The sequence below is a fragment of the Copadichromis virginalis genome, linkage group LG10, assembly GCF_057382275.1.
Source record: "Copadichromis virginalis isolate Kocher_CV1m ecotype Utaka linkage group LG10, C_Virginalis_male_GT1.1, whole genome shotgun sequence".
Taxonomy (NCBI): Eukaryota; Metazoa; Chordata; class Actinopteri; order Cichliformes; family Cichlidae; genus Copadichromis; species Copadichromis virginalis.
The window spans coordinates 18,009,708-18,037,348 of NC_140627.1; the positions used below are offsets into that span (position 1 = coordinate 18,009,708).

The 27,641-nt window shown below is 38.8% G+C and overlaps 3 protein-coding genes and 1 non-coding gene across 6 annotated transcripts in view; 3 read left to right on the plus strand and 1 right to left on the minus strand.

Annotated features, from left to right (window-relative positions):
* Window positions 1–211: 211 nt before the first annotated feature.
* arfip2b (ADP-ribosylation factor interacting protein 2b) lies at window positions 212–15,098 on the plus strand. 3 transcript variants are annotated; one of them, XM_085470363.1, is made up of 9 exons: window positions 212–516; window positions 3,494–3,604; window positions 6,733–6,789; window positions 8,388–8,496; window positions 11,650–11,765; window positions 11,901–12,122; window positions 12,241–12,398; window positions 13,114–13,288; window positions 13,406–15,098. In XM_085470363.1, exons 2-9 carry the CDS (start codon window positions 3,506–3,508, stop codon window positions 13,559–13,561), a joined length of 1,092 nt encoding a protein of 363 aa, XP_085326489.1. In that variant the 5' UTR covers window positions 212–516; window positions 3,494–3,505; the 3' UTR covers window positions 13,562–15,098. The 3 variants fall into 3 exon arrangements, with proteins under 3 accessions (XP_085326489.1, XP_085326490.1, XP_085326491.1); XM_085470364.1 differs by having other exon boundaries at window positions 6,733–6,765; XM_085470365.1 differs by lacking the exon at window positions 6,733–6,789.
* Window positions 15,099–18,128: 3,030 nt separating this feature from the next.
* Window positions 18,129–25,100, plus strand: fhdc3 (FH2 domain containing 3). The gene is made up of 13 exons (XM_085470366.1): window positions 18,129–18,305; window positions 18,386–18,549; window positions 18,787–19,270; window positions 19,539–19,600; window positions 21,401–21,503; window positions 21,802–21,887; window positions 22,259–22,359; window positions 22,455–22,525; window positions 22,627–22,734; window positions 22,948–23,018; window positions 23,154–23,271; window positions 23,364–23,528; window positions 23,758–25,100. The coding sequence occupies exons 3-13, from the start codon at window positions 18,842–18,844 to the stop codon at window positions 24,793–24,795; spliced, it is 2,352 nt and encodes a 783-aa protein (XP_085326492.1). The 5' UTR covers window positions 18,129–18,305; window positions 18,386–18,549; window positions 18,787–18,841; the 3' UTR covers window positions 24,796–25,100.
* A 1,430-nt stretch (window positions 25,101–26,530) lies between these two features.
* trim3b (tripartite motif containing 3b) overlaps window positions 26,531–27,641 on the plus strand; it is a 33,293-nt gene continuing 32,182 nt past the window's right edge. The window contains exon 1 of the mRNA XM_085470369.1: window positions 26,531–26,668. The gene's annotated coding sequence lies outside the window, so the exon portion shown is untranslated. The remainder of the gene's footprint in view (window positions 26,669–27,641) is intronic.
* Window positions 27,335–27,406, minus strand: trnaw-cca (transfer RNA tryptophan (anticodon CCA)). The gene has a single exon. It is a non-coding gene; the product is annotated as a tRNA-Trp (tRNA).

Below are 27,641 nucleotides of genomic sequence, written 5' to 3' on the forward strand. Positions count from 1 at the left end.
TTATTTCTCAGTACATGAAACAAATATGTGAAGGCAACTCATTTCGTGTATATGATGTTTTCATATAAAAAAAGCAGGTATTTATATAATTATTTAGAAACATATATACATGTTTCAAATGTATTATAATAATTTTATTGTGGCAGTAAGCCGGGAAAGCGCCATTTGTAACGAGTGACCCGCCTGTTTGTAGACGATCTTTGGCTCGCAGTGCGTCTGCGAAATGAAATCCACGGTGTCGTCAGATCCGTAAAGCGTTCCCCCTCTGGCTTCATTAAACAGAAGATATTGGGGGAAAAAAGCTCAAAGACAAGAGCAGTAAGAACCAGACTTTTCTCGCAATGTCACTGAAACATCCTTAAAGAAGAGTATTGTGTCGTTGCCCACGGACTGAGCACGGACACAGCAGCCTCCTCCGAGCCGCGCGTGAGCTGGGATGCACTGCCGCTAGCCTGCTATTAGCTTACGCGTTAGCTTTCCGAGCAGCTCTGTTTTTACGACGGGACCAAGCAGACCGTAAGTCAAGCTGTTTGAGAACTGCCACATTGCCTTTCTGTCTGCGTTCTGTCATATATTGTTTATTTATTTATTAATTTATTTTAATTTCTGCGTCTCTGAACCAGGCTTTGCACGTTGAGCTTGCAGATTTGTTTACCATTTCTCCAGCTTTTTCTCAACAGCTGCATATGTGAACTGGAAGCGGGCCTTCTTTTCACACAAAAATGCATTTCTGCCTTAGTTCAGCAGATTTTTGTCAAATGGGCCCTCCATCACTGCGTTGTTCGCCCGAACTCACCGGCGACCTGAATATAGCGTTACCTGAGAAAACTGTACACCTGTGCTGGCGCACCTGTTAGGCTCGTATTTACTACTGCATCCGGGTTTCAGTACAGCTCCAGCCTGTTCTGCAGTATTTGCCTTAATATTTTTTTAAGCATTACGAACTCTTAAATTTGCCATTGATTTAAAGTTACTTTCATCCGTCGACTTATTGTACGTCAGTGTTTATTAATAGCGTTTGCCTCTGATGCTATTTTCGAAGCTGCTAATTACGAATAATTAATGAGACGAATATATGAAATAATGTGCCGTTTGGTATTTATTTAGCCTGTCTAGTTCACTTGATTGAGAGACAAAACCTACTGAACAGTAACTGAAGAATTGTTAAACTATCCGACCCACATTACAGTTGCAGTAAGCTGTCTGCCATGGGTGCTGTTGAACAAGAGAAACACGTTTTCTACATCTATTGTAATGTCGTAAGTCAACAGAGATGGCATGGCCAAGTGTGCATTCACAAATGGAAAAGCTCCTCAGGAGAGGCTTTAGCTAATGTAAACATGGACTACGTGTACTATACCTGCCTTCAAACAATAGGACATTAATACCAGGAAGGATCTACCAAAACCCTGCAACATACAGCAGCTGAATTTTAGTCTGCTAGTTAATAGCATAGTTCACAAGGACTCAAAGACTGTTTAAGTTACCAAAGTAACACAAATTGATCACAGAATTTGTAGCGAAGTTACTGATATTTCTTATGACCTTTTCATTAACTTGGGTTAGACAGTGAAGCTCTGCTTCATCAGTGCATTCATTTGTTACCTGCTAGACTCTCTTAAAAGTTACTTTAGTTCCCCAAAGCCAGGGACTGAGCCGCCTCAAAAGCCTTGCGCACACTCTTCTGCTCTCAAGTTTGTCACATTCAAATGCTGTCATAATAAGAAGAATATATTACAGTGGCATTGGAAACTAGGTGAGGGACTCAGCTTTGTATACCAAGTGGGGTCATGTGTTAAATGGAGTAATTGGCTTCGAAACTCCAGTTCTAAGATCTTTTCACATTCAGAATTAACAATATATACCACAAATCACCCACACATCCATAATTATCAACCTGCCTTTTTTTCTTGTCTTCAGAAATTTATCAACATTAGAGCAAGTTTTTTTTGTTTTGTTGGGGGGAATTCTAATTATCTCGTCAGTGTACATTGTAGAAACAGTGTTTTTGAAAAAGGCTTCCAAAATGCAGTTTTTGTATGTTTTTTGTATTTTATACTACACCCAGAGGAGCTGTTCGGTCATGGAAACCTAATGCCATTAAGCCCCTTTTATACAGTTTCTTTGTGCTGATGTTAATGTCAGTGGAGGTTTGAAACTGTGCAGTTGTTGAGTTGGGAGAATGTTGGTGACGTTTACATTCTCAGCGCCTCAGCACTCGCCAACCATGCTCTCTAACTTTCCATGGAATACCACTTTTTGGATGAATTGATGTGGCTCTCAAATACTTCCACTTTGCAGTAATAATAAAACTGGCTTTAACAGTGTTATACTATTACAGTACCATACTTAAATTCAGTGAACTTTTTAGAGTGGCCTATTGTTTCACTAATATTTGTAAAGGCAGTCTGCATAGCTTGATTTTTATATGCCTTAGCAACTAGATGGAAAGAATTTGAATTCAGTGAGGCTGTGTTTCTCAAACCTTTTGCTTATGTAGTGTCTGAAAAAAGCCCTACTGATACAAGTTTGATTTCCATTTTCACTGTCTAATATGAACTCAATCGCTGACTTCACAGGTAAACCTCTGAAAGTGCTGGGAGAATTAGGTCTGGGCATTGTCCAAAGTTGCACACATGTAGCAAACAGTAAGAAATTTGGTGTATCAGATGCTACTTGAATTTGGTTTTGGCTACATGTGGTGCCTGGGTATAGCATGCCTGAAGGTGGACATGTGACACCCGCTCACTCACTGTGTATTGTTTGGACAATTACCTGTTTTGTTCTTATATGGTCTCAGTCAGATTAGCCTATTAAACAGGTTAAAGACAATTGAATACCCTGCTTGACTGATTTGGGCACATGTGTTTGCCAATACAGCTCCATCAGGTTATATCTGGAAAAGTTTTTGTGGAAAAATGTCATTATTATAGGCATTAGCTTTAGCATTTAGCTTTGTGCATTAAACTGAACTGTGGCCCTCATTAGTGAATTTATTATTACTGTCAAATATGATGTCCATATTACTGCGTGTTTATCTTTTTGGGTTTTAAATGAATGTGTGGCAGGCTGCATCAGTTTGAGCCATTAAAATGACTGGAGCGTTGTGATGTAAACATTTTGCTGTTTCCCTTCACTTTGGGTTTTTAGGGAGTGGATGCTGGTCACACAGTCGTGCAATTGTGCTTTAGAACAGAGTGGCCACTTAACCGAAGCGGCTCATTGTACTGTCTGCATCTGTGTGTAGTAGTCTTTCATAGGTGTGTTGTTTTTATGCTGAGCGGTAGCCTTGCTCTTTGAAAACCACCTCCTCGCTTGTTTGTGGTAATTATAATCCCATCTGCTTAATGGTTGGGCTGTTTAGACTAAGCTCTTTTGGTCTCTTCCCTTCAAAGCGGCACAGTTTTTCTATCTCTGCCACTTTTAATTTATTTACACCTGGTAGTTTTTAGTTTACACACTTTGTCTCGCTCTCTCTTTCTCTCTCTCACAGGTGTAGTGCATTATGACAGACAGCATTATGAATAAAGCTGCCACAATGGAGATTCCTATCAACAGTAACGGTGACACAGGGACACTAACAGAAGACGACAGCCTTGAACAGGTAGGTCGGGCTGCCGTATCAGTTCAGTCTCTTGTGTGTAACACTTGTAGAAAACCCCTTTTTGGTTTTTTGTGAAACAACAAACTGTCAGCAAAACCTAATTTGTATTTTCAAGTCAGATAGCTGCCAACAGAGTACGCATGAAACGGAGCTGTTTATCTTTTTATTTGTTGTAAAGAATACATTAATTATCTTTTTTTGTGTTTGTATTTCTTTGTAAACAGTTTATGGTGTATTATAAATCTAAAAGGACTTTTCTGTCTTTTGCCAGGCGCTCACATTATTTTGTGCTTCAATTTTTATCCAAAAGAATGAAACAAAGGAAAAGCATCGATGTTTCAGCCAGTGGTGTATCTTTCAAATTAGAGCCTGTAGGGAAAATTGAACCTAGATACTTTAGCCTTTTGATTACATCAGGTTTGATTATGTGTTGTTAATGGTGGTTGGCTCAGTAATATTAAAAATGGGTACTTTTTTGAGTTTGAAGTTTGAATTTGACATAGTGGATGTTTTTCTTAGCTGCTACAAGATTAGCCTGGTATGCTTGTTCCTTTCACACCATTCACAGCAAAGTGTGAATAAGTACAAGCTGTATGGACAGTACAGTTTAGATAATGTTATTATTAACAACTGTGAGCCTTGAGTGCTTTAGTATACGAACTAGTGACCTACTGTTTATTTACCTTTTTCCTTTATTTGACTTAATTCACTGAATGGTCACTCACAGGCAGGATCCAGATCTTACAGTAATTTTAAATGAAGTTAGTTTTCTGCACAGGTTTATCTGTTGTTTGACGCGTTGCCAACTACACAATATCACAAAGCCTTGTGTTATGTAGCTTGCATACCAAGAACTGTGGAAAGAGCTTCCATGGGGAAATCAGGTGTTGGAGACCAGCTGTTTCCCTGAGAACAGCTGTTCCCACTAACATATAAAGGGATATATATAAATATATATCAATCAATCAATCTCTGATGCAATATATGTCTATATTGATCTCAAGTGTTGGATTCTCACACATTTTTCCCCAGGTGAGAACGGCTTCAGAATGGGGGAGGGGAAAACACTTTAAATGGACAAGACAATATGAGATTTGGATTAAGTAAAGTAGTAGTGGATTCTCTGAGAGATATTGGGAACAGTTTGTTAGCTGTCTTCCATCTCAAGGCACACCTTGTTGGGCAAACAGACTGAAGATCCTGCCGGAAACACTGGCAGGGAACTGCATTAGGGTATTTGCTTATCAAACTATGTGCTCAGCTCACACGTAGTAAAAGAACAACCTTCCTTCTCGGAAAGCTTACAGTGTGTTGCGTGTGTTCAACCATTTGGTGTGACTACCTCAGTTTAATATGTTTATGTATGAGAAGTGTTCGGCTGCACTGTTTTGTATTGGATATTAACCAGTTGTCATAGCAACTCTGCAATTAATCTGAAACTGGCGATGCTTTGTCCTTGGTTGAAAGCCCTGTGAAATCAGATTGATATCTGCTGCGCAGCACTTGATTTAAAGCTGCACAAGTCTGTTATTTCTCACATGGGATGAAGACTGGCAGGTAAAGAAAAAGCAGGTCCAGTTTCAGATGTTGCAACATCATGTGCATGACAGAAAAAGGATGGTGACTGGCAGCTTGACGTGACAGAGACATCACTGACTGCCAACAACGTCTTGGCAGCAAAGGCTCTCTGGTGTCTCTTCAGATAACAGCATTTTAAGATGCTTGTACCATCATACACAGTTTCTCACAGGTGGTTACTTGTGCAAATAAATCTTTATTTATATAAATATCCCGTGGGTAGTTGTAAAGTTATATCTTTTCATGCTTTGGCTTGACTTGTGGTAGTTTGGCTGCAAAGGAATTGAACCTGTACAAACAAAGTGTCGAGGGAGGGATCGGCGTTTGCGTCAGCTTTCTCCCACATTAAACAGATGTCATAACACAAGGCAGAGCTGTAAGGAAGAGTTACAATGACTGAATGATGATAAAGCATAGCTAAAACAGACTTTTGGTTAAAATGTATTTGCGTAGATATAATGCCCCCCCCCCCCTTTTTTTTTTTTTTAAAGGTCTTTGTATTTAATTGTATGTTGTTGTTTTTTTTTTTTGTTTTTTTTTTTTTTTTAAGCCATTAAAAATTTTGTTTAGAACAGTAGAAAAACAAGAAAATGTTGACTTTACCTGTCAAGTCAAATTCAAATTGTGTTCAGTTTTTAAATGGTGTTCAGAATATAGGAAGTCCTGCTAATTCAAGCAGCCACGTGGAGCTACAGGTGCTCTTTACCTGTCTGGCATCTTTTTCCAGTTTGGGCCAGAGGTAAAGCAGATGTTTCCATAGAAAACGGGACATTGCCTTGACTAGACGGTTGAGGCTATGTGGCCACTGATCACTGTTATGCTTATTAAAGATAAGAGGTTTTATGAACTACTAACACAGGTTGGCTAAACCAATTGGTCGGCCTTTGCGGGATGGTCTAGACTGGCAACTATTATTATATTGAACTCTGTTTGGCTTGAAGGTAAAACATTATTTTGGCACGTTTGTTTCAGTTAAAGTATTGTTGGGGAATTTTTTTCCACTTGTCAGAGTTGTGAAATCTGGAGTTGGGGCACTAAAACTTTGCTTGTATGGATTTATTTTTGTGTCTACATTCAGTCCCTTTTAATATTTTTCCCCTCCCTTCTTAATGTTGTCACTTTTAATGTCCACGTCTTGTATGAATAGCTTAATTTTTACAGTGTTGTGTTAGAGTCTGTATTTTCTTTTTTCCAGACAGTGACAGTTAATATTATAAGCACCTATGGCATCACATTGGAGATCGAATGCAAACATGTTCACCATGTAGACTAGACTCTTGAAATTATCACATAATCTAGTCTAATGATGCAACCTGACAAGCTGTGATATAAGTCATCACTGCTCTCCATCCTGCATCACTGCTGTCTGTGAACATTGCAATGGTTTTTCTGAGATTTCGTTTGCATCCTCCTATCTTGTTTCATATTTCAGTCATGGATTTTTTCCCTTTTGTCTCCTTTTCTGTTTGTTTCTTTTTCTGTTGTTGTTCTTGTTGTGTTTGTCAACCCAACCCCCCCACCCCCACTCCCCCTCCTCCATCTCTGTGCAGGCTGCAAAGCTGCAGTGGAGCTTAGATGAGAAGGTAGGGAGCTCCAGAGGCACCAGGGTGAGCAGGCCATTTGTGCATTTGCGTGTATGTTGTAGTATGGTGTGTAGTACTGCTCAGTGGTTTGACTTCAAGGGGAATTAAATTGCCTTGCATCGCTGCACTGGTTTGTTTCACAAAATGTCAGATATTTGATCTTTAATTCAAACCACTGTGCAGCTTGCCTGGTAAACTTACTCCTACTAACTGTAGCTAGAAAGAGTCTCCAATGACTGACATGTTTCGTGGGATATCCGTCAATTTGAGATGTTATGCTCCATTTGATTATTAGATGCAAAGATGTCTAGTGTGTGTCGTTTTCGGTTGCCTAAGGTAGCCCAGATAGAGTGTGAGTGTGTGAGTGTGTGAGATGCCTAAATTTTTAGTGGGTGATGGTTAACAAAACAAGATTGTTCTGTTTTATACTAATGGTCTTTATTGTCATACTAATGCTGTGTTGTTGATGTGATTTTGCTTTACTTGTTTTGATGTGTAAGTCGGTGTTTATTACAAAAAAAAGAAATATTTAATTCTGCAGGTCTGACTACAAGATGAGTCTTAAAAACCAGATAATGCCCTGAAGCAAAGCTTTCAGGACATTAAAGATGGGTCAAATCAAAGCAGTTGTAATTTTTTTTTCTGACTCTAAGGTTGTATCGCATATGTTATGTGTTTGTTTACAAAGCGGAAATAGCCATTTCCCTTGCAGGGCGTTATTCTGTAATTTCCTTATCACACACTGTGTAGTCTAAGCATGAGCATTTGAAAATGTGGGCTCCTTTGTTCCTTTTTTTTTTTTTTTTTTTTTTTTTTTTTTTAAATCGTCAGAAATAACAGAAAAAACAGACTTCCATTAAGTAACTCTGTTTATCTAAACTAAATGAGGCAAATGTTTAGCAACTTATCAGATGTCCAATTGTTACATCCTTTAAGTTTTTAGATGATTTAACTCATAGTTAAATTACTTGATGTATGAAAAAGAGGCTTTCCTGCAGACATGAATACATTTTCAGTCTTTTTTTAAGTTCTTAGGCTCCTTTTTTTCTCGATTTTCCTTCCTTATAGTCCTACATATTTTTTAAATTGCTGATACTTCAGCAGGAAGTCAAACAAAAGAGAACCGCAGCTTAAACAAAACCCGAGGGAGAGAGTGGCTCATAATCCAACTCTGTTCCTGAGCCAAAACTTCAAAGAAGCCTCTGATGGCGATTATAAGTAGAAAATTACTTATTTGTGCTTTTCCATAGATCACTGAAATCACTGTCTGGATTAAACTCTGAGTTTATTACAGCTGTGTATAGAAGTTCAAGTTTGCAGGAGATTCAGATCACTTGGATTAATTATTGACGGACACGTTAGTCATGTGTTTTCTGTTTTGTTTTTTTTGTTTTTTTTAACACTTTCATACAGTTTTTCCATTTTGCTTCCTAACATTCCTCACGTGGTGTTTGTCTCACTGTCAGTGGATAACCTTTTGACTGAGGCTTTAGCCTATGTTATCTTAATTTGGCTCTCAAGTCACAATCTCCTTTCTGTATATTCCTTCCCCAACCCATCTTTTTATCCCGCCCATCCTTTTTCTTTTTTCTTTTTTTTTTTGTTAACATTACATTTTGCAGGACCTGCAGCAGGTGATGGTATCAGGTCCCAATCTCAACGAGACTAGCATTGTATCTGGGGGCTATGGAGGAACAGCAGAGGGCATTATCCCCACCAGTTCAATCAAAGGTAGTGCTGCTTCACCCTTTGTTCCCATTACTCATTTGTGATGTTTTTTTCAGGCTCTGTACTGTCTCTGACTACCCACAAGATCATGCTGCAATTAATGTATTATTACCTACTGACTGTGCTTTAAAAGGTAGTGCCTGTTGTTACTTACTGTTGTCTTTTTGCTTTGTATCACCTCTTTTTGTGCCAGCAAAACAAAGAAAGATTCATTATAGTTAAATAACATTTTACCAGCATACAACTGATGGCACCCAAATGACAAACACTGGCGACCGCCATCAGTAAATGTCATTATTCACTGATGAGCTGGTTGCAGTCTACAACACTGATAACAGGGTTTGGGTGGTGTAGCTGTGCATTTCTAATACTGATTTTATGAAAGCACATTTTTCCATACGGTGATGCTTCTACTGGAAGTGCTGTGCATCGTAAAACATGTTCTTAAAATGCAGCTAAACCTGTTTGAAAACAAACGGTAGCCTTGATAGCAAGAGTCATTTACCATCACATATGGCTGAGGAGGGGGGAAAAAGCAGTCCATGATTTATTAATGTTTTTTAAGCGGTAAGGTGATGGTGCAGAGGGCTTCAGCATGAAAACTCGGGCCTCTACACTGAAACGGAAATATCACCAAGGCCGTGCAATAGCCACAATGTTTGTACTTTTGTGAAAATAGTATTTTTTTTGTTTTTTTTTTTTGTTCCTTTGGCAACTAAAGAACCATTAAAAGAAATGACTTAATCCATGATGATGTTGTTTTTATGTATCTGATAATGGTGATCATAGATATTACTGAAGCTGGCTTATCTGTCCTTTCATCAACCTTAAAAAGATTTTTAAGAATTTGTTTTGCAATAAGAGGAGCAGAGGTTGTTGTTGTTTCAAATGATGGTGCATATAAAGAAAGTTTTAGATGGAAATAGTTAAAACTTTATTTAATAAAATAATTCTTTATCCCTCCCTCTCTCACAGGCCCTGCTGTGCACTACAATGCTGAGTTTAACAAAAGGATCCCAGTTACAGGATTAGGTGCCTTAACCTTATTGTTGTTAATAATAGAGAGCTTATTTCCAAAATACTATTTCTTTTTTACATTTCGCATTGTTTTTACAGTTACATCTGTAAATGCCATTGACAAGGTTAGTTAGGGTAAAGTAAGGTGATTAAAGAAGATCTCAAGTGCATTAAAAGTGCATTTTGATAGCTCATTTTGGAAATATGCTCTGTGTAGAGTGTCCTTTTCTTCCTTTTTTTTAGGTGACTGGGAATTGACTTGTCTGCCCTTTTTCACCAGTTTTTCCTCTTTTTCAGTGGAAACAAGGGCATTGCACTTACATCTGCCTGCTGCTCTTTTTGTAGACACCTTGTGGCTTTTTCTATAACAGTATTTCTTTCTCATTTGTAGGTTTTGGGTTGGTTTCTCTTGTAAGGTGTGGGTGTGCACCCACTGAACCAAATCCATCTTCATGCTTATTAACTCACTCAAGGAGGTTGTTTTTTTTTTTGTAGTGTGTGTGCCATTCTTTGTCCAAGTAGCTTGAAAAGTTTTAAATGAATTCTGATAAAACTCTGCGTGGGTGTAGAGGGGGTCGTGTTAATAATACAATAAAATTTGACTTGCATCCATCAAGGTCTACAAGGTCGTCTTAATAATTTATTGATCAAAACAAGTTATAATTTAGAAACTATTATTCTTACAAGTATCTTGTGTATTGTCAACACTAAGTATCATGTCACATTTGACCTCTGACCTTTCCTTCAAGGTCAAAAGATTGATCTGAAGTGATAATAATATAATAATACGTATTAAAATTATTTTTCTTACTTCCATTATTTGCCTTTAAACATATAGTGAATGATATATGGGGATTGTAAGTGTCACGGTACTATAGACTATAGACTATAGACCTCTTCTCTAAGGTCAAATAAAGTAAAACTTTCTTAAAATGCGTTATCCTAATCTGTTTATATTGGGAATGTTTAGGAAATTATACTGATGTGTGTAATCCATGCAAACATTTGTCATGCTACACTAATATGAATCTCACTGTACTATGAACATCTTAAAGTATGTTTTAAAAGACCAAAGAAAACAAAATGAATATACACAAACTACAACCCTATTCCCATGAAAGTAAATACTGCCCCGAGAGTGAGCTCCCTTGGCTTGAGCTTTTTACATTTTACATTGTTAGTTTTTCCCATCTGCTGTTATTTAGTAAAAGCTTTAACCAGTCTGCTCCACACACAGCATCCTAGCAGTTAGTGTGACTGCAATTCAAACTCTGGTGATCATTGCTCATTTCTCTGCATTGTTCACTGACTGTCATGTACTTAATGTTGCCTTTTCATCTTTGTACTTTTCTATTTTTGTGCTCCACCTTCTTTTTGCAATTCCCTCCTACATGCATGATTCTTATCCCTTTCTCCCTTTGTTTATCTTGTGGTCTTGTTTGCATCTCCCTGCATTTTCCCACATCTTCCTCGTACCTCGTTATTATTCTACTTTTGACATTTTTCAACTGTTAACAACTGTTTAAAACATAAATATCAAATTACCCAAAATATTCCCTTAATTAGTAAAAACATGTAAATTCCACTCCCACTCCTTACCATAATGAATGCTCACTGAAAATCATTCTGTCGTCCAAACACCCATTTAACGTCATAGAGCTGCGTATGAAGGCCAGGCAAAGTAGCCATCCTGCCATCTGTCCAATCAAGGTACTGAGGAGGGAAAAATGATGTTCGCAGCCTCTACGTTGATTAATTAGATTGCCAATATAACAGTGTGAATATTGCAGTGTGAATATTGCAGTATTTCTTTAATCAGCTTCATAAAAAGGATTTGGTGTCTTCCAAAAAAATCTTGTTTTTCTGTTCTGCCAGTATTTCTATCCAGTTTAGTTTTAGTATTTTCCTGCTCTGTAGTCACTCATTAACGCTCTCTGATTTATGTTTAAGGGTTGGCCGTGGCTTACAGAATAACAGATGTTAAACAATCCTCAGTCTAAACTTTCTTAGATCCTGGACACTTTCAGTGGTTAAAAAAATCCAGTTTCATCTGATTTTGTATGGGGTAATTTTGCTGTCCAAGAAGGTTTTGCTTGTGTTCATGTGTTTGTGTTACTATATCTGGGTGTTCCACCTCAGGTTCCAACATGCACCACAGCAGCAGCAGCTCATCAATGACGGCAGAGGAAACGACCCGCGGTGTGGCTGTGGAAAAGCTAGAAACAGTGAAGAAATGGGGTCTGAATACTTACAAGGTATCTGAGATTTTGTTATGTTGACTGAGTAAAACTGTGATTAGCGAATAGCGTTATTGTAAAATGGTAATTTTTCAAATTTAAATTTATTTTTGTGTAACTCATGTCTCTTTGTTCCTTCCCACCGTGTCATAGTGTACAAAGCAAATGATCTCAGAGCGTTTCGGTCGGGGTTCCCGGACTGTGGACCTGGAGCTGGAGGCTCAGATTGAGGTGCTGAGAGACACTAAACGGAAATACGAGAATGTGCTACGACTGGCCAGAGCTCTGACCAACCATTTCTACAACATGGTGCAGACACAGCATGCGCTTGGCGACACTTTTGCTGACCTCAGTCAGAAATCTCCCGAGCTTCGGGTGAGATGTCACTTTGTATTTTAACTGTTTGTGGCTTTGTTGGTGAGCCACACTGATGCCAGTATGATTATTAGGTTTATTTTAGCCATTTAAAAACTTTTTTTTTTGTTGCTTACAGGATGAATTCGGTTACAATGCAGAGACTCAGAAGTTGCTGTGTAAGAACGGAGAGACTTTACTTGGTGCCATTAACTTCTTTGTGTCCAGCATCAATACGTTAGTCAACAAGACCATGGAGGACACCCTGATGACTATCAAGATGTATGAAAATGCAAGGTTAGTACATGGAGTACATAATTAAATCAGGGGCCTTAGCATTATTCTAAATGGATAACTGTGTTTCATACCTGCTCTTTGCGTAAATCTGAAGCTGCTTGCTAACAAATTTACTATATCCACTTAAAAGATGGCAATAATGTCAGTAATGATGCATTCGGTGTGCTTCTACTGCCCTCCAGTGGCCAATATGATCTGTTAAAATAGTTTAATATAAAATATCTAAACTTTTATTTAATATATAATGTAAACAGTAATATTTTCAACTAGATAAATTATTACATTTATTAATGTGAAGAAATACACAGTTGGTTTAAGCAAGATTGGATGCAAACTGCATGTTGGCTGGTTGAATAAACCTCATCCCTCAGCAACTCTTAATTTAATGGTTGTGTCAAAATCGCCCATTAGCTGTGACCAGACCAACAGTTAGACCTTCGAGTCAATAGATCATTCGAATCATTAGGAAATATTTCTGAATGACCAGCTAAGGGGCAGAGTTGGCATATTATATATGAAACTGACAGATGAGAGAAATAACTTTTTTGATTTGTAGCTCTGAAAGAGAAACTGTTATTTTGTTTGATCCTTTATCTCCAAGGACCTCGCTAAAAACTTCTATTTTAATTTTATTTATGATGAAATTTTAAAACAAAGCATTATTTTGTCAAGATTGTTGCACTGTATCATCTCCTCTCCTTTTGTGTACTTTTAGACTAGAGTATGATGCCTACCGGTCAGACCTTGAGGAACTGAGTATGGGTCCAAGAGATGCTGTAGCCATGGCCCGTATAGAAGCTGCTCAGCAACAGTACCAAGTCCAAAAGGACAAGTACGAACGTCTTCGCTCAGATGTTGCCATTAAGCTCAAGTTTCTGGAGGAGAATAAGGTTAGAAGCATAATTACGTCATCATGAACGAAAAAAACATCTTTATCCAGGTTTAATTTAAGTTCTGTCATTCATGATGTGCACAGACTAAATCCCTAACTCTCTGGTGTCTTTCAGGTGAAGGTGATGCATAAGCAGCTCCTTCTCTTCCATAATGCCATATCAGCATACTTTGCTGGCAACCAGCAGCAGCTTGAGCAAACGCTGAAGCAGTTCAATGTAAAGTTGAAGCCCCCAGGGGCTGACAAGCCCTCCTGGTTAGAAGAGCAATGAGAGGCCCTCGCTGGACCTCCTGTAGCTTCCTTCTCAGCCAACAACTCCACCTGTTACCTGTTGAAACCCCCAATTTAACAGAGGACCACTACAGAGAGAAACAAAGAAATAACTGGTTGGATGAAGATTCAAGATGAATGCATGGCAGGATGTTTGGACGGATGAATAACAGGGTATTAGTCGTGAATGAGCTAAGTGCAGCAGGAAACCAAGTGGCCAGTTTCATGAAGAGTCAGAGGGCTTTTAGTGCCTCTTTTCCCAATTTCCTTTTTTTCACTTTAACCTCTCTTTGTGCTTTGTTCCCTGAAAATCCTTTAACCGTTCCCTTCCCTCTCTTATACTTGACTCAATCCCAATCTATCTCAACACTCTTTTGCTGTGTGAACTTGTTAGTCATGTTTATGGCCATCATTGTATTCCTCAAGTGCTCCCAGTTCTTAACTTAAACCAGACACACACACACACACACACACACACACACACACACACACTGAGATATCAGTAAACATCACTTCAAAACTCCCAGACCTTATCTCTCTCCTAGTGTGCCTCCTTATATATGAGCTGATCAGTTAAAAGAAAGCATGGCCTGAAGGAAGAAAGACAAGTTCATAAAAAAGGATTTCCATCCACACATGAAAGGGTTTTTACACTGTTCACTGGAATCTTCAAACTATCAAATCAATGTACATTTCAAATTTAAGTACTGTTTTATTTTTCAAATACATACGTGATTGTTTGTAGCACATTAAAAAAAAAAAAAACACACAATGTTGTGTTTAGCCATTTGGTTAATTTGGCATCTGATCTCCTTTTTTTTCTTAATTATTTTCCATCTGTTCAGCTGTACTGTATGTCTCGTGTTTAAAGTGAAGGAAGGTCTGCTGTTTGGGACAATATGTGCTGGTCTTCTGGATTACAAGCACCGCAGTGCTCGGTCTGTAATTTTTACTCATAACATGAAAATCCTTTGACTTTGAATCTTATATGCAACAATCGTTGACGATTCCACAGCTTTCCAAAGTCATACTGGTTCAAGTCTTTACTTATTTTATTTTATTTTCCCAAAGAGAAGAGAGAGGCCTGTTTGTTGAATGACAGGACTTAATATGTTTACATTGGTTAAGCCTGGAGCATCCCTGTGAGAGATGGGTATTTCAAGCAAACTTGACTGGATTCACTTAACCGGAAATAATAAATTTCACTCTCTTTTACATTTGCACATGGTACATTAATATGTGCATTTTTGATTTTTATTTTATCTTTTTAACGTTAACAAGGGCATGTTATTGGGTCATATCATTCAGTCCTCCTGAAGCAGAACACATTCGTCTATAGTTACCTTTCTTCATACTGAAGATTACTGTAGCTGTCTGATATAACTCATACTAATATTTAAACCTCTTGTGATTAGTGGTTGGGGTTGGATGTAATAACACTAATGATCCATCTGTGTTTTCTTAATGTAAACATTGTTATAGTAGTAAACAATCATCAGTCGTTGACAATTAAAATATAGCACATGTTGAACTTTTAATCATCACTGTATCACGTTTATTATATTTTGAATTCAACGTGTTGTACACAAAATTATCCAGTTTAAGACATTTTGCAGACGACATGCTGAAATGAATTCCTTTACCAAACCAAATCTGTAATTGAGCTACTCAAAACAACCTCTAAATTTAGAAAGTGACGTGGCAAACCTCTGTCAACTTGAAGGGAGAACCTAATGTAGTGAATGTTTAACCATGCTGCATTTAACTCATGGTAGCCTCTAGTGACAGATGGGAGTGCTCCACGAAACCTCCATCAGTTAATGGGTGACTTCTCTAGCTTCTTGTCCCTGCATTTGCATGACAGACAGCAAAGTATAGGTGCAGATATGTGCGCTCTCACTGATGTTGTGCTCTTTGCCTTCTGCGCGCTAGCTCGCATGGACTACGTCTGTTGATTTCAATTTTGGAAACGACTGAAGCAAAATCCACAACATTTCACTTTAAATGTGTACTTGTAAAGACAGCTTAGAAAAGCAAATGGTGAAATTCTAAAGTTTGTTTGGCTTCTGGTTTTTTTTGTTTTTTATTCCCCCCTGAATTTTATGAGTTTTGGCTAAAGAAGTCGTTCAGCATGACCCTGGCCTTTCTCGTGGCTAAAACTGCAGTTTCACTGGCCAGCTGCTGGTCTGTTTGACCATCACGAAGCAATATTAACAAGATGTGACTCCTCTTTTCCAAAAGCTGTCCTTTTGATATTCCTAACCCTTACACCAGACTGAATGGCAATAGGATTTGGTTTTGTTTCACTGTGGTAAATCCTCCCCTAAGTTTGGGGAAAAAACACCAACTGTGTGAAAAGTGGAAAACATTTGAAGTAACTTTTACTAGCAGCCTCGCTAGTCCTCTAGATTGTTGTCGAGAAAGATCAAGATTTATAAAATGAGATGTTTTATTTGTGTACAATCAATGTTTTCTAGGCTGAGCTGGTGTATTGTACTGTATGGATGATTGCAGACAAAATATTTATGATGATAAATGAAGTGGTGTCATGGATTGATGTGATATTTTGCCTTCATTCCTCACTCACACCTGAACAGTCCTACCCCACCCCAAGGGAACTGAAATTAAAAGTACACATTTTCAAAAGCTTTGTCTTCATTTTATTCTGTTTTGTGTTGCACTAAGAGTGTGTGTGCATTTGTTTACTTCCTGAAAGTAGATGAAGAAGTAACTCTGGAATCGGCTGAATAAACTTTAATAACCAGGTATTCAGGAAGTACCTTAACCATCATTTGTTCAAATTGCTCTACAGTTGGATTCTTTCTCAGAGTTACCTAAACTACTGTGCAAGTCTTGATCCACCTATCATTTCTCTATATTTTGATAGAAATGTGGAGATGGGTACAGCAAATTATTGAAAGTTACCCAAAGAATTACAGGCACCCTTCCACTGACACCATTTCTGATGAGGCTTTGGCAGAGGGCACTAAAGGGCCAGATGTATCTTGCAGCTCCTGTGGGATGTTGCACAGGACCCTGAAGCTCCCAGGCTTCTGGTAGAGGACCTGAGCTTGAATTATTATTTTTTTATACATAATATATAATCTTTTTTTTTTTAAAGAGATGACACTTGTTTGTTTCTTCTTTTTTTTTAAAGAACACACTGCACACCATGATATAGGTCAAGTTTTTGGTTCATAACTCTTAATGGGTTTTTTTAGTCCCAGTTTTATGTGTAAAACTGTTAATTTTGGTGGGTTTTTTTGTAGATTCGTCTAAAGAACAGAATAAATGTGCTTTTGTGACCAACTGCTAGTAAAGTGTACAGAGTACATTTTAAAAATCATTATTTGCCAAGTGTTCTGTTAAGGCTTGGCTAGAATGGGCCCAGCAAATGCTCCAATTTAGATGATTTTGGAAAATGTGAAAGAGGACTTAACTGTTACAAGTTCTACTGTTTTTCCTACTGATAAAGACCATGACTGTTCATACTACACCAAAGTCATTAAGTGATGTTTTACACATTTCCAATTTAAGCCAAAAGAGTCAAGCTGACAGACTCGTTACTACAGTATCATTTTTTTTATCATGTGGAAAAAGTCAGACATTCTGTCTGAATTGTGCTTCTTTTTCTTATAGTATTGATTGATTAGATGGTTAGTTAAAATTATGTATACTTACAGAAAGGGGGATTTCACTCGTCCAGCCCACATAAGATCAAAGTGGGTTGACATCTGTGGTGTAGACAACGTTATCCCTTGGTTTGGTCCCTTTTTAATGCTTGAATGATACAGAGGTCAGTGTTAAGTGGCTTAAAAAGAACTGGACTGAATATGAATGAAAAAGCAGCCAATGTCTAAAACAAAACTTTGAAAAACCTTCAGAAAGTCTGGAAAACGTTTTGTCAAGTTCCTTTTAAAACATCTGAAGAAAGTCTGGCTCCTTAGAAGTAAAATATAAAGAAATAAGGGGTGGCTCAAGACATTTGAACAGTACTGTATATCATTCATGATGTCAATGTATATAACAAACACATCCTTCAATTAACCTTACTGTTAGAAATAGTCTGGCCTTGTTGATCACCAACTCCTACCAATCTTCTTTACCTATTCACAGTGGGCGTTCCCACATGGAAATCGGCTTGTATTTGATTGGTGGAGGAGCTTCCCGCACCTGTGACTGCTGTTTGTCAGACTGCCTGCGTTCAGCAAAGGAACGAGGTCAAAACGGAGTGACGATTTTAAAACAAAGTATTTAAAAAAAAAAAAAAAAAAAAATCACGGTGAGTAAAAATGAAAGGGATGGCTTATAAACATGTACGTCCATAAATAAGTTAACTGCGACTTTCATTGAATTCAACATCATTAATGTATTTTTTTGAATTAGCTTTGATGGTGGTGATTTGGTTATCTAACATTGGTTGGTTTGTAAAAGCATTAACAAGCAGCTGTTTTCTCCTGACCACCTACGTAATGCCTAATGGGAAAAAAACATGTTCAATAAATGCACTTAACCTGTTTTAATACAGTTCTTCTTGGCGTTTGAAGCAATTAGGCTACCCATCTTCTCTCGCCTCTCCACAGAAGGGCGTTCCCTACTGTGGGGGGAAAATGAGTTGAATTTTAATTGGTGGAAACACCTGCACCTGGGACAGCTGTTCGTGATACACACTGCTGAGTATGTCCGAGCACGCGGCAGGATCACGTCAGAGGATTTGTTTAACAGCGACGTTTTAAAAGCAAAAGGTGAGTTAAATTAATGATTTCTTTTGTTTGTTTTTCACATAATGTAGTGTCCCGTTACAGTGCCTCTCTCTTTCATCAAGCTGCCTTTTGTGACGAAGAGTTAGTCTGACGTGTTAACGGCAAGCTGTTGGCAGCTTGCTTTGGTCGCTTAGTTGCCAAGTGCGACTCTGGAAATTGTCAGAGTGGCTTTTCGCTTGTGACAACTTTTATATTCGACGGCTGAATGACCATATGCCACTACCAGGTAAGCATTATAGTTAATTACCGTTAGATCTGTTGCATCTTCCGCTTTTTTCTTTCTTTTAAATGAGAAATACTCCGCTTTTGCCTACTGATATTTGGTGTTAGTGAGTTAGTTGGATAATTAAGGACAATATTTTATACATGAAGCAAAGGTTAATTGGACAGAATTTCTTTGATATTTTGCTGAATCACCAATTGACTCTCTCTCTCTCATATATGGAATTATATTTTCCATCAGGTCTGAGTTGTCTGCTGCTGGACACTTCCATCATCTCTGGATTAGAGACAAACAGATGGAGGGAGTGCTGATTTTTAAATCGGCTTCTCTTCCCAACTGTTCACCTCCAGACTCGTCTTCTCTTCCTCTGTCAGCGCCTTCTGAGCCTCCTGCCATGCATGTTACAACTGTATCTCCAGTACCCCCACCGCCACCTCCCCCACCACCCCCACCGCCACTTCCCCCACCTGTCCATTCCTCTTCTTTCGGGTCTCGCAACATTCAGAGACGTTCCATGAAAAAGCTGAACTGGGATACTATTCCCAGCCAGCGTGTCCTGGGCAAACTGAATGTGTGGACATCTAGTCGGTCCCAGAGGGACCTGGTGCTTGATATTCGGAGCATGGAGGAATTGTTCAGTCACGTAGACAAACGGGCCTCACTGTGCACTTCAACAAACCTGAAGAAATGTGATGGCACGGATCACCTTCCACAGGAGCCTCAGGTAGAGGGTTCATTGTACCTGATGCAGATGCTCTAAATTATTATGGCCACAAAACACAGAAGGAACAAGCAAGGGAAGTGATTAACAGACATGGGAAGTAATTTTAGAAAAGTTCCAGCTAATCAAGTCCTGAGGGCAGAAGTGAAACTGTTCTGAAAGCATTTCAGCTTCCTCCAAAACTATTTTGCCTTGTATAGATTATCCACTTTTCCTCTTATCTGAATATGTATTTTGTTTTTACATTTGTGTGTGACGTTGTTGTCTTTAGGTCACAATTCTCGACTCCAAAAGAAGTATGAATATCGGAATCTTCCTGAGGCATTTTAAGAGGTAATGATGCTGCTGAAGTGTAGCGACACATGATACCAGTGATGAAAAGAACTGCTTAAAAGTAAAAGAACATGATTAAAATGGCAGTGAAAGAGCATTGCAGTGCACCATTTGAAGACGATAACACAACAAGAACTAAATTGTCTTTTAAATTGAGTAACTACAGGAAGCGGTGGTCGGGGCAGTGCTTTTAACATCAAACGCAGTCAGAAATGCGGATCTTGACGCATGAGTCACTTCCGCTATGCTAATCATCTTCCAGCTGACAAGCTCTTTATCTTAGTTAACCATATGTAAATAAATGGAAATAAAATGTAACCTTCAATGAAAGATGTTAGCACTAACAGTAAGGGCAATGCCTTTTTAAAAACTTTTATGACACACTTTCATATCTAAATTGGAGGGAAGCATACTGCAAAGTAAGTGAGGCTCAACAGAGATGATGGAACATGCTCGATGTGTTTGCTATGAGGGATTATCATCGTATTTGCCTTCACACAGTTCCTCTTTAACAACTCCTCATTAAGTTTCTGGTCTGTGTTGCTGGGTGAGCTGTGTCATTGTGTGACAGCTGATTTTTTTGGGGCCCTCTGAGCAGTGATGAGTTGCCTTTTGTTTTTGCACGTGTACCTTTGTTTCTGAAATTATCACTCTGGCTAGCAGTTGGTGTCAGTTTGCTTCATATCAAGATGGTTGTCACCTTCAGTCCAAAGTTCAATTGGCTCTCACTTTGAATAACAAATTACCGCTCAATGTCTGTCGGCAGCTAAATGCTGTAATGTCGTCAGCGTTACCATCTCAGTCAAATTAAAAGGGTTTCTGCTTTTGTCTGGTAGTGACTTCATAAAGCTATTTGTATGTTGTCATTTACTGCTATTGCACGTATACTATTAAGCTCGCTGTAAAATCAGAAATTTGTTACATACAACCTTTTGACTACAAATCTTCCTGAATTCACAGTTTTAGTATTTCTATCAGTTATGGTCTACTGTTAGGACCTGAAGTATTTGAACAATTTTTATTTTTACTCCTAAATTGTGCATAAATGTTTGTATGGATGGAAGTGAATCATCCAAAATGGTTAACATTGGTGCTCCCCTGCCATCAAACATGAATGCATTATCTTTGTCAAACTCTTGAATTTAAGCTAAGTGTGCACTTTGCTCACATAGTGCTTTATTTATTATTATGTATTTTTTTCTTCTCCTTTCCTTCTCATTGGTTTTTAGTTTCAGTTGGTTTCCAGACTGGGGGGTTTGGTTAAGTTTTTCTATGGTTTAAAAATGTTTAGTTTTTGTTAGTTTAACTGTTAATATTTTATTTACCAAGATTTAGGAAAATTAGTTACAGGTATTATAATGCAGACTGTCAAAGGCAGATGATTCTCAGTGTCAGACATCCAGTCTTGTCCCCCCAAAACCTTAGTCTTTATATTTGAACTACATTGTTGGCTGTTTATTTGTTTATTTTTTCAGCTTTAGTTTTTAAAACCTTAATGATGTGACGAGGCTGAAAATCTGTCAATGTCCAAATATTTATGGGCCTAACTGTGTCTCTTGGTTACACTTGAAGGGTTTACAACCAGTGCTACTGTAGAAGAAACTTCGCACCAGCAGTGTGGATAACTGAGGGAAGCGAGTCTTTGCGGTTTTCACGTTGTCTTGAGATAAATGTAAACTAGTGGCAGCATGGAAAATGGAAAACTGCGATAACTCTACAGCACTGTATTTAATAGGTCACGCCGATATGGCAAGAACTGAGTCAGTCTTGTCACTGCTGACTTTTTGTCTCCCTCCACAGGCCTGTGACAGAAATTGTGCAGGACATTTATCAAGGGAACTGGCTCCGGTTTGGAAATGGGAAGTTGAAAGAGCTTTGTAAGCTGCTGCCAGAGGAAAGTGAGGTAACAGCAGCTCCCACCATTGCTTCCCTTTTTTGTTTTGTTTTTTAGCTTTGGTCATCTGTGCATAATATTAACTTAATGATTATTTAAAGTATTTTTACATGAGTAATGCCAGACTGAGTAGCCTTCTGAAATATAAATGTTTTTCTTTGAGGCTGTTAATTTTATTAAAATATAATTTTGTGACAGTATGTTCATTATCAGATGCATTTTATTTGGCCATTCCAAATAATTTTCTTGTAATATCTCCAACTGGCATGAATATTATCCTTGTTTACTGACACGTGTGATTGCACAGGTCAAACTGCTGATGTCGTTCAGTGGAAACCTTTCTGTTTTGGCTGAGGCTGACAAGTTTATGGTCCAGCTGGTCAAAGTACCAGGGTGCGTATGGAGTTTTCTAAAGCAGGGTTTTCAGTATTTATTTATTTTTGTCCTTTTTGGGGTGGTGTAACTCACACATTTGTGAAATATTTGACTGCATATTAAAGAAATGTTGCTTGAGATCTCAGATAAGCTTTGTTTGAAATATTTAACGTTTTGCCACATACCAGCTCTTTGATTCATAGTCGTGCTGACAGTTTAAACATAAACCGGATTGTTTGTCTTTTGTATGATGTCGTTTTATAATTCTGCCAATTTTCCATATGTCTAATTTTGAAGTGTTCCCTTTAAAATGTTTCTCCACACTCAATAATGGGTTTAGAAAAACAAAATTACAACAGCTAATGCAGTTATTTGTTTCTTGGCTTTAGCTATGAGGAACGGTTGAAAATGATGGTGCTAAGGGAGGAATTTTTTCCTCTAATGGAGGAGGTGAAGAACTCAGTTGGCGTCATGTCCAAAGCAGCTAATGGTAATACTTTACCTTACTTATCAAGTTCTACTAGAATTACACAACCTGTCTATTTTGATGGTTAAATTAAGTTTTCTTCCCCATTATTTTCTCAGAACTGTTGGACTGTGATGACCTCCACTCGGTCATTCGGCTGGTATTAAAAGCCGGGAACTACATGAACGCTGTTGGTATTTTTCTACACTTTTACACATATGTATATGTATGTTTATTTTTTTCCCCCCAGGTCTTCATAGCTATTTTACTTATTGTTCATTTATTATTTAGGGTGGTCACAATTCCAATGTTATTGGCTTTAGGATGACCTCTCTGCTTAAGCTGGCAGACACAAAGGCCAACAAGCCAGGCATGAACCTCATGCACTACGTTGCCAAGGTGAGGAGGATCCTGGAAATGGAGGGATTCACATTTTGATTAAATCACAATGAATGAATTTTGGGAAGATCTTTTGCTTATCTAAAAAGCCTTTAACTCTCACTAGTCAGCCCAGTTGACTGATGTTCTGTCATCCTCAGATCTAAACAGTTATTTAACAGATTTATCCCGCAGCATTATTTTTGTTTCTTACTCCTTATCTCTCACCCACAGCAAGCAGAATACATTGATTCTGAGTTACTGACCTTTCCCAACCAGCTTGAACATATTGGGATGGCATCAAGGTGGTTATCACTTCATATCCTGTCATTTCATTGTCAGTTTAATTGCTGTCACATCGTTTGTTTATAGAAAATCGGTGAATAGTTCTGCACTGACGATGTCACTTTTTTTCCACAAATGTGCAAATGCTACCAAAGGATTTGTAAAGAGGAGGTCATCTCAGATTTTGAGAGGGAAGTCAAGAAGATCAAAGAAGTGAAATTGTACAGCAGCAGACATCCTGGCCTCATACAACAAATGGAGACGTTTTTAATTGTAAAGATTTCTCTTCTTATTTTACTTTTTTAAATGGCTCAATTTAAGATTGACTATTTTGTAATGTATAAAATCTCTGAATAACTTCTTAGAGGGCTGAGGCCAAGCTTGCAGAAGTGGAGTCCTCTCTCCAGGAGTTAAAATCTGTGAGCAATGCTGTTGCTGAATATTTCTGTGAAGACCCATCTACCTTTAAATTAGAGGAGTGCTGCTCTATTTTTCACTCATTTTGCAAGAGGTTTGACACAGCTGTGCAGGTAAGAATGTAATTTTGTGCAATAAAAATATTAACCAATGAAGATTCATCAGGGCAATAAATAAAACTTTGATTTTAAAGGTGTATTGTAATTTTCAAATTTTAAACCTGAGGGTTTAATGTTGAGAACTTTGAATTGCCTTGACATGCAAAATTGTGCTCTTGCACTCTTTGCATTAAGCTGCTGAGTTGTATCTTCCTAAATATACCCTCTCTCTTCACTGCTTTAGGAAAACCGAGAGCGAGAGGAAGCAGAGCGGCGGCACAAGCGGAAGGAGAGCATGCGTATAGCACCCAAACGCCGATCCACAGCATCAGGACCCAATGGTGAGTCGTCAAGCCTGGAGTCGGCCCTGCACAACTTTCTGTCTACAGTCCCAGAAGGTTTGGCCAGATGCAGAAAGAATGCACTGCCCCCAATCGAAGGGTCACCCTCGGAGTGCTCTTCCCGGACTGATTCATCAGTAGAAACATCTGAGCAAAGTCCCCGTTCTAACCAAGATGGTCATAAGAAACCATTCCAAGCACAAAAAGAGGATAAAGACATGACAAAACTGGAAAACAAAGAAGCCGAGAAGATGGAAAAGATCTCTCTGAATGTGCTTTGCTACCAAAAAAACACAAAAAGCCTCAACTGTGAGAGAGGTTCAGGTACTCCTTGTCGTTTGCAGAGAGAGCAAGACACACTTGCTACTCCAAAAACACCTCGGCCTAGGACCAGAGACTACTTCTTTGCCAGCAATGGGGATGTGAGCTCCCCGTGGACTATCCTGAGCCCTTTTACTTGCACTCAGAAAACCAGCCCCCAGAGAAACAGACCAGCCCACCAACGCAGGCTGTCATCCACATATGGTGGCGACAACCTTGATGATGGTGTGTGGAAGAGCGATGAGGGCAATGATGCACCCAAATCTGTCAGTGAGATGTCTCCATCTAGGGGTTCTGGTTTTCTTCCTGAATGCCCCAATCAGAGGGGTTTGTCGCAGGGTACCACCTACAGGTCTCATTCTGTTGATGAAGCTGTGCAGTCCCCTCCATCTGGCTTCCAACTGGGAGACCTGCTGAAGAAACACTCATCTCAAAGGTCATTCTCCTCTGGCTCAAGGACGGAAAGTGTAACAAAAGAGGAAACTGGAATTAGTAAGGCTGGGAATAATGCAGAAGGGCAGGTGAGCACGTCTGGATTTATATCCTTCTTCAGGCGTATTGGAGGCAGAAGCAAACCCAGTGATTTGGAAGAGCAAAATTTCAAAGGTTCAAGTACTTAATATAAGAATTTTTTTTTTTTTTTTTTTTTTGGAGATGGAAACCAAGCTTTGCCTTTTTTGTTAAAAACTGTCTGTCTTTTTTATGTTATGGTTTTACCCTTCAGTGGAAACAAGGCAAACATGGACTTGCTTTGAACTGAAGGTTTTGATTTTTGAGACTAACCACATTCAAAAATCGCAACAGGTTCCTCACTTTTTTTTGTCCTTTTTGTATGAAATAAAGGCTGACATTCTATCTTTTAAATTTTTATCTGTAATATTGGCTGTACTCAAATGGTAAATAACTTTTCAAATTAAATTGTTGTCTCATATGCTATTGTTGTGACTTTCTTGGATGTCTGACTGAGGGTAACTTCATCTTGGTGATACCTGCTCAGTTTCCAGTTAGCCTTTGACCTCATCTATTATTTCTTTAGTCCTTTTTACTTAATGAGTAAGCCTTGGATTTGAGGTATATCAATTATGCTTTTAGTTCACACAGTAGTCAGGGGCTCCTCCAGAACTGTTTCATAGGGTAGGCCATTTTTTGGGCCACTAAAAATACTGGGGTCGCACACCACAAACAGAATTTCCAGTTTTATTGTTCCATTTTCAAATATAGGTTACTTGGAAAAAATTGGCAAAAGGAGAAAGTAAAGAGTTGTATGCTCAGATAATTTCATAGTAAAGTTTATATTACTGAAAATTGGTACGGATTTTGAAATCCATGATTGTTTTAATTCTTTGACTCCCAATCGTCACTTTAATGATTCTCAGCTGAGCAGAAGCAGCTTACCTCCATTCTGGGAGACTGAATCTCAACTTAAAAGCCAACTTCTTTAGAAAAGACATGAGTATTTGATCATGTAAGAGTGTGAGCTGTTGCCCGTCTCTACGTTGGCCCTGAGATGAACCAGCTTTTCTGCAACCTTATTATCATATTAAAAACATAGGACGGTCTTGCCTGGGGGCCCTACTCCTGACTGTAGTAACTAAAATGAGCCTTTGCTGAGGACACATTGCTGTTGAGCTCCTCATGCTGTCCTGGTGTCTCTGCTCAGCAGTAGATAAGATTTTGGATAAAAAGAGGCATTCAGTGCTGTTGCTTGGGTTACAGGGTTTGTTTACAGCCATTTTGAGCTCACAGTATAATAATGCATCCTGGAACAAACTGCTTCATACAAGCTCCTTTCTGACTGTTCTTTGGCCTCCCACATCCATCCCTCCCACCAGCAAGTGCTCCGTGTGGACATTTGCAGTTGCCTGGCATTTCAAATTAAAGGGTAGAGTGAATAGGGAGTTTTGGAAAGATTTGGACTACTTGGTCTGACAAACTTGTGGCTATAAGCATGTAAAAAGCTCTTTTTGTCAGAGGTGCTTACTTTCAGAGCACAGGCTACTACATTAAGTGGAGATGAAATTAAAGGAGCGGTACATAAGCAGCAACTGGCCTGTCTGATGTAAAACTAGCGCTCCAGTGTACAATCGGACCATTGTGATAGACTGTTGAGCACAGTGAGTCTGTCTCATGTGAGTCAACTCCCTAGGACAAGAGGTGACCTGCTGTCTTAGCCAAGCTGCACTCTCACCAGGGCCATGCTAATGAAGTGTTCGGAGTTTAGTGTGTCCCAGTGAAAGATGAGAAAGGAGGTGGGGAGGGGGAAACTTGGACTGAGAAGTGAGAGAGGGAGGGAGACTTTCAACTTGTTTTGTGATGAAGCATTTAAGCAGAGAGGAACATTTGAGAGGAGAGAGGGAGTCATTGTCTTCATAACACAGAAAACTAAAAGGGAATGTAGAGGACAACCAAGGAACACAAGACTTCCAGCAAATAAGGTGACCACCCTGGATGTTTGTTTTGTTAAATGTGGGGACTGGAGTTTGGACCAAAAAGGTAGATAAACACTAAACATATTAATATAATGTATTACAACATAATAGGAAAGTGATTTTAGTCTGTGGACAGGTGTTGTTTTAATATATTCTGCTGAAAATTGTTTGTGTGTCTAGTGTAGTAATAGTTAGAGGAGTTAGACTGTTTGCAAAGTGCTCCATTTAGATTTGAGGTTGGACAGGAAAACCACTAAGAATCCACTCGTGATTAACTCAAGCGTGTTTTCAGAACAGCACATTAGACTTTAACCTTTAATGTGACTTCAAGTCAGGGATCCTCTGTGATGCACCTCTGCTTTACAGGGGGAAAGGAATGGTTAAGCTTTTCGGCTCTCGTGTCTAACCACGGGGAAACAGGACTGTGTTTCTGGTTGAAGACCATTCCTCAGCCTCCGTGGCTATCACCACATACGTGTACATTTTAATGCGGTGCTAAACTGATGTGAAGTTACTCTGACAGGTTATGATGGTTCATTCAGATTTTTTAAAACTCAGATTAATAAAATTAACTGGACTCGCGTGGAGGTACTGTCGGTAGACGGTCAGCGTAAACGCATTCTTAAAGGAATTAACACGTTCAGCGTTAAGACACCTTGGTTGTATTGTTGTTCCGCTATAATTGGCAAATTTAAGGCAAATTGCAAGCGTGTGAAAGAAGAAATAGATATGACCCCGACGTGATTTGAACACGCAACCTTCTGATCTGGAGTCAGACGCGCTACCGTTGCGCCACGAGGTCTCTGCGATGGCCAGCCAGACACCAGTGCTCATGTGGCTGTGTGTCGACGGTTATGTCTGCGCATTTTATTTTCCTGTCTATCCGTGCCGAACGTTTATCTCATTAATCACTGAGAAATAGTTTCTTTATTGAAAGTTTCAGCGTGCTTCTCACATACCAAAATCATCACACGTGTTTTACTTTGTAAATACTTTCAAACCAAAAGTATTTACACCATAGCTGTTCTGATTTTACC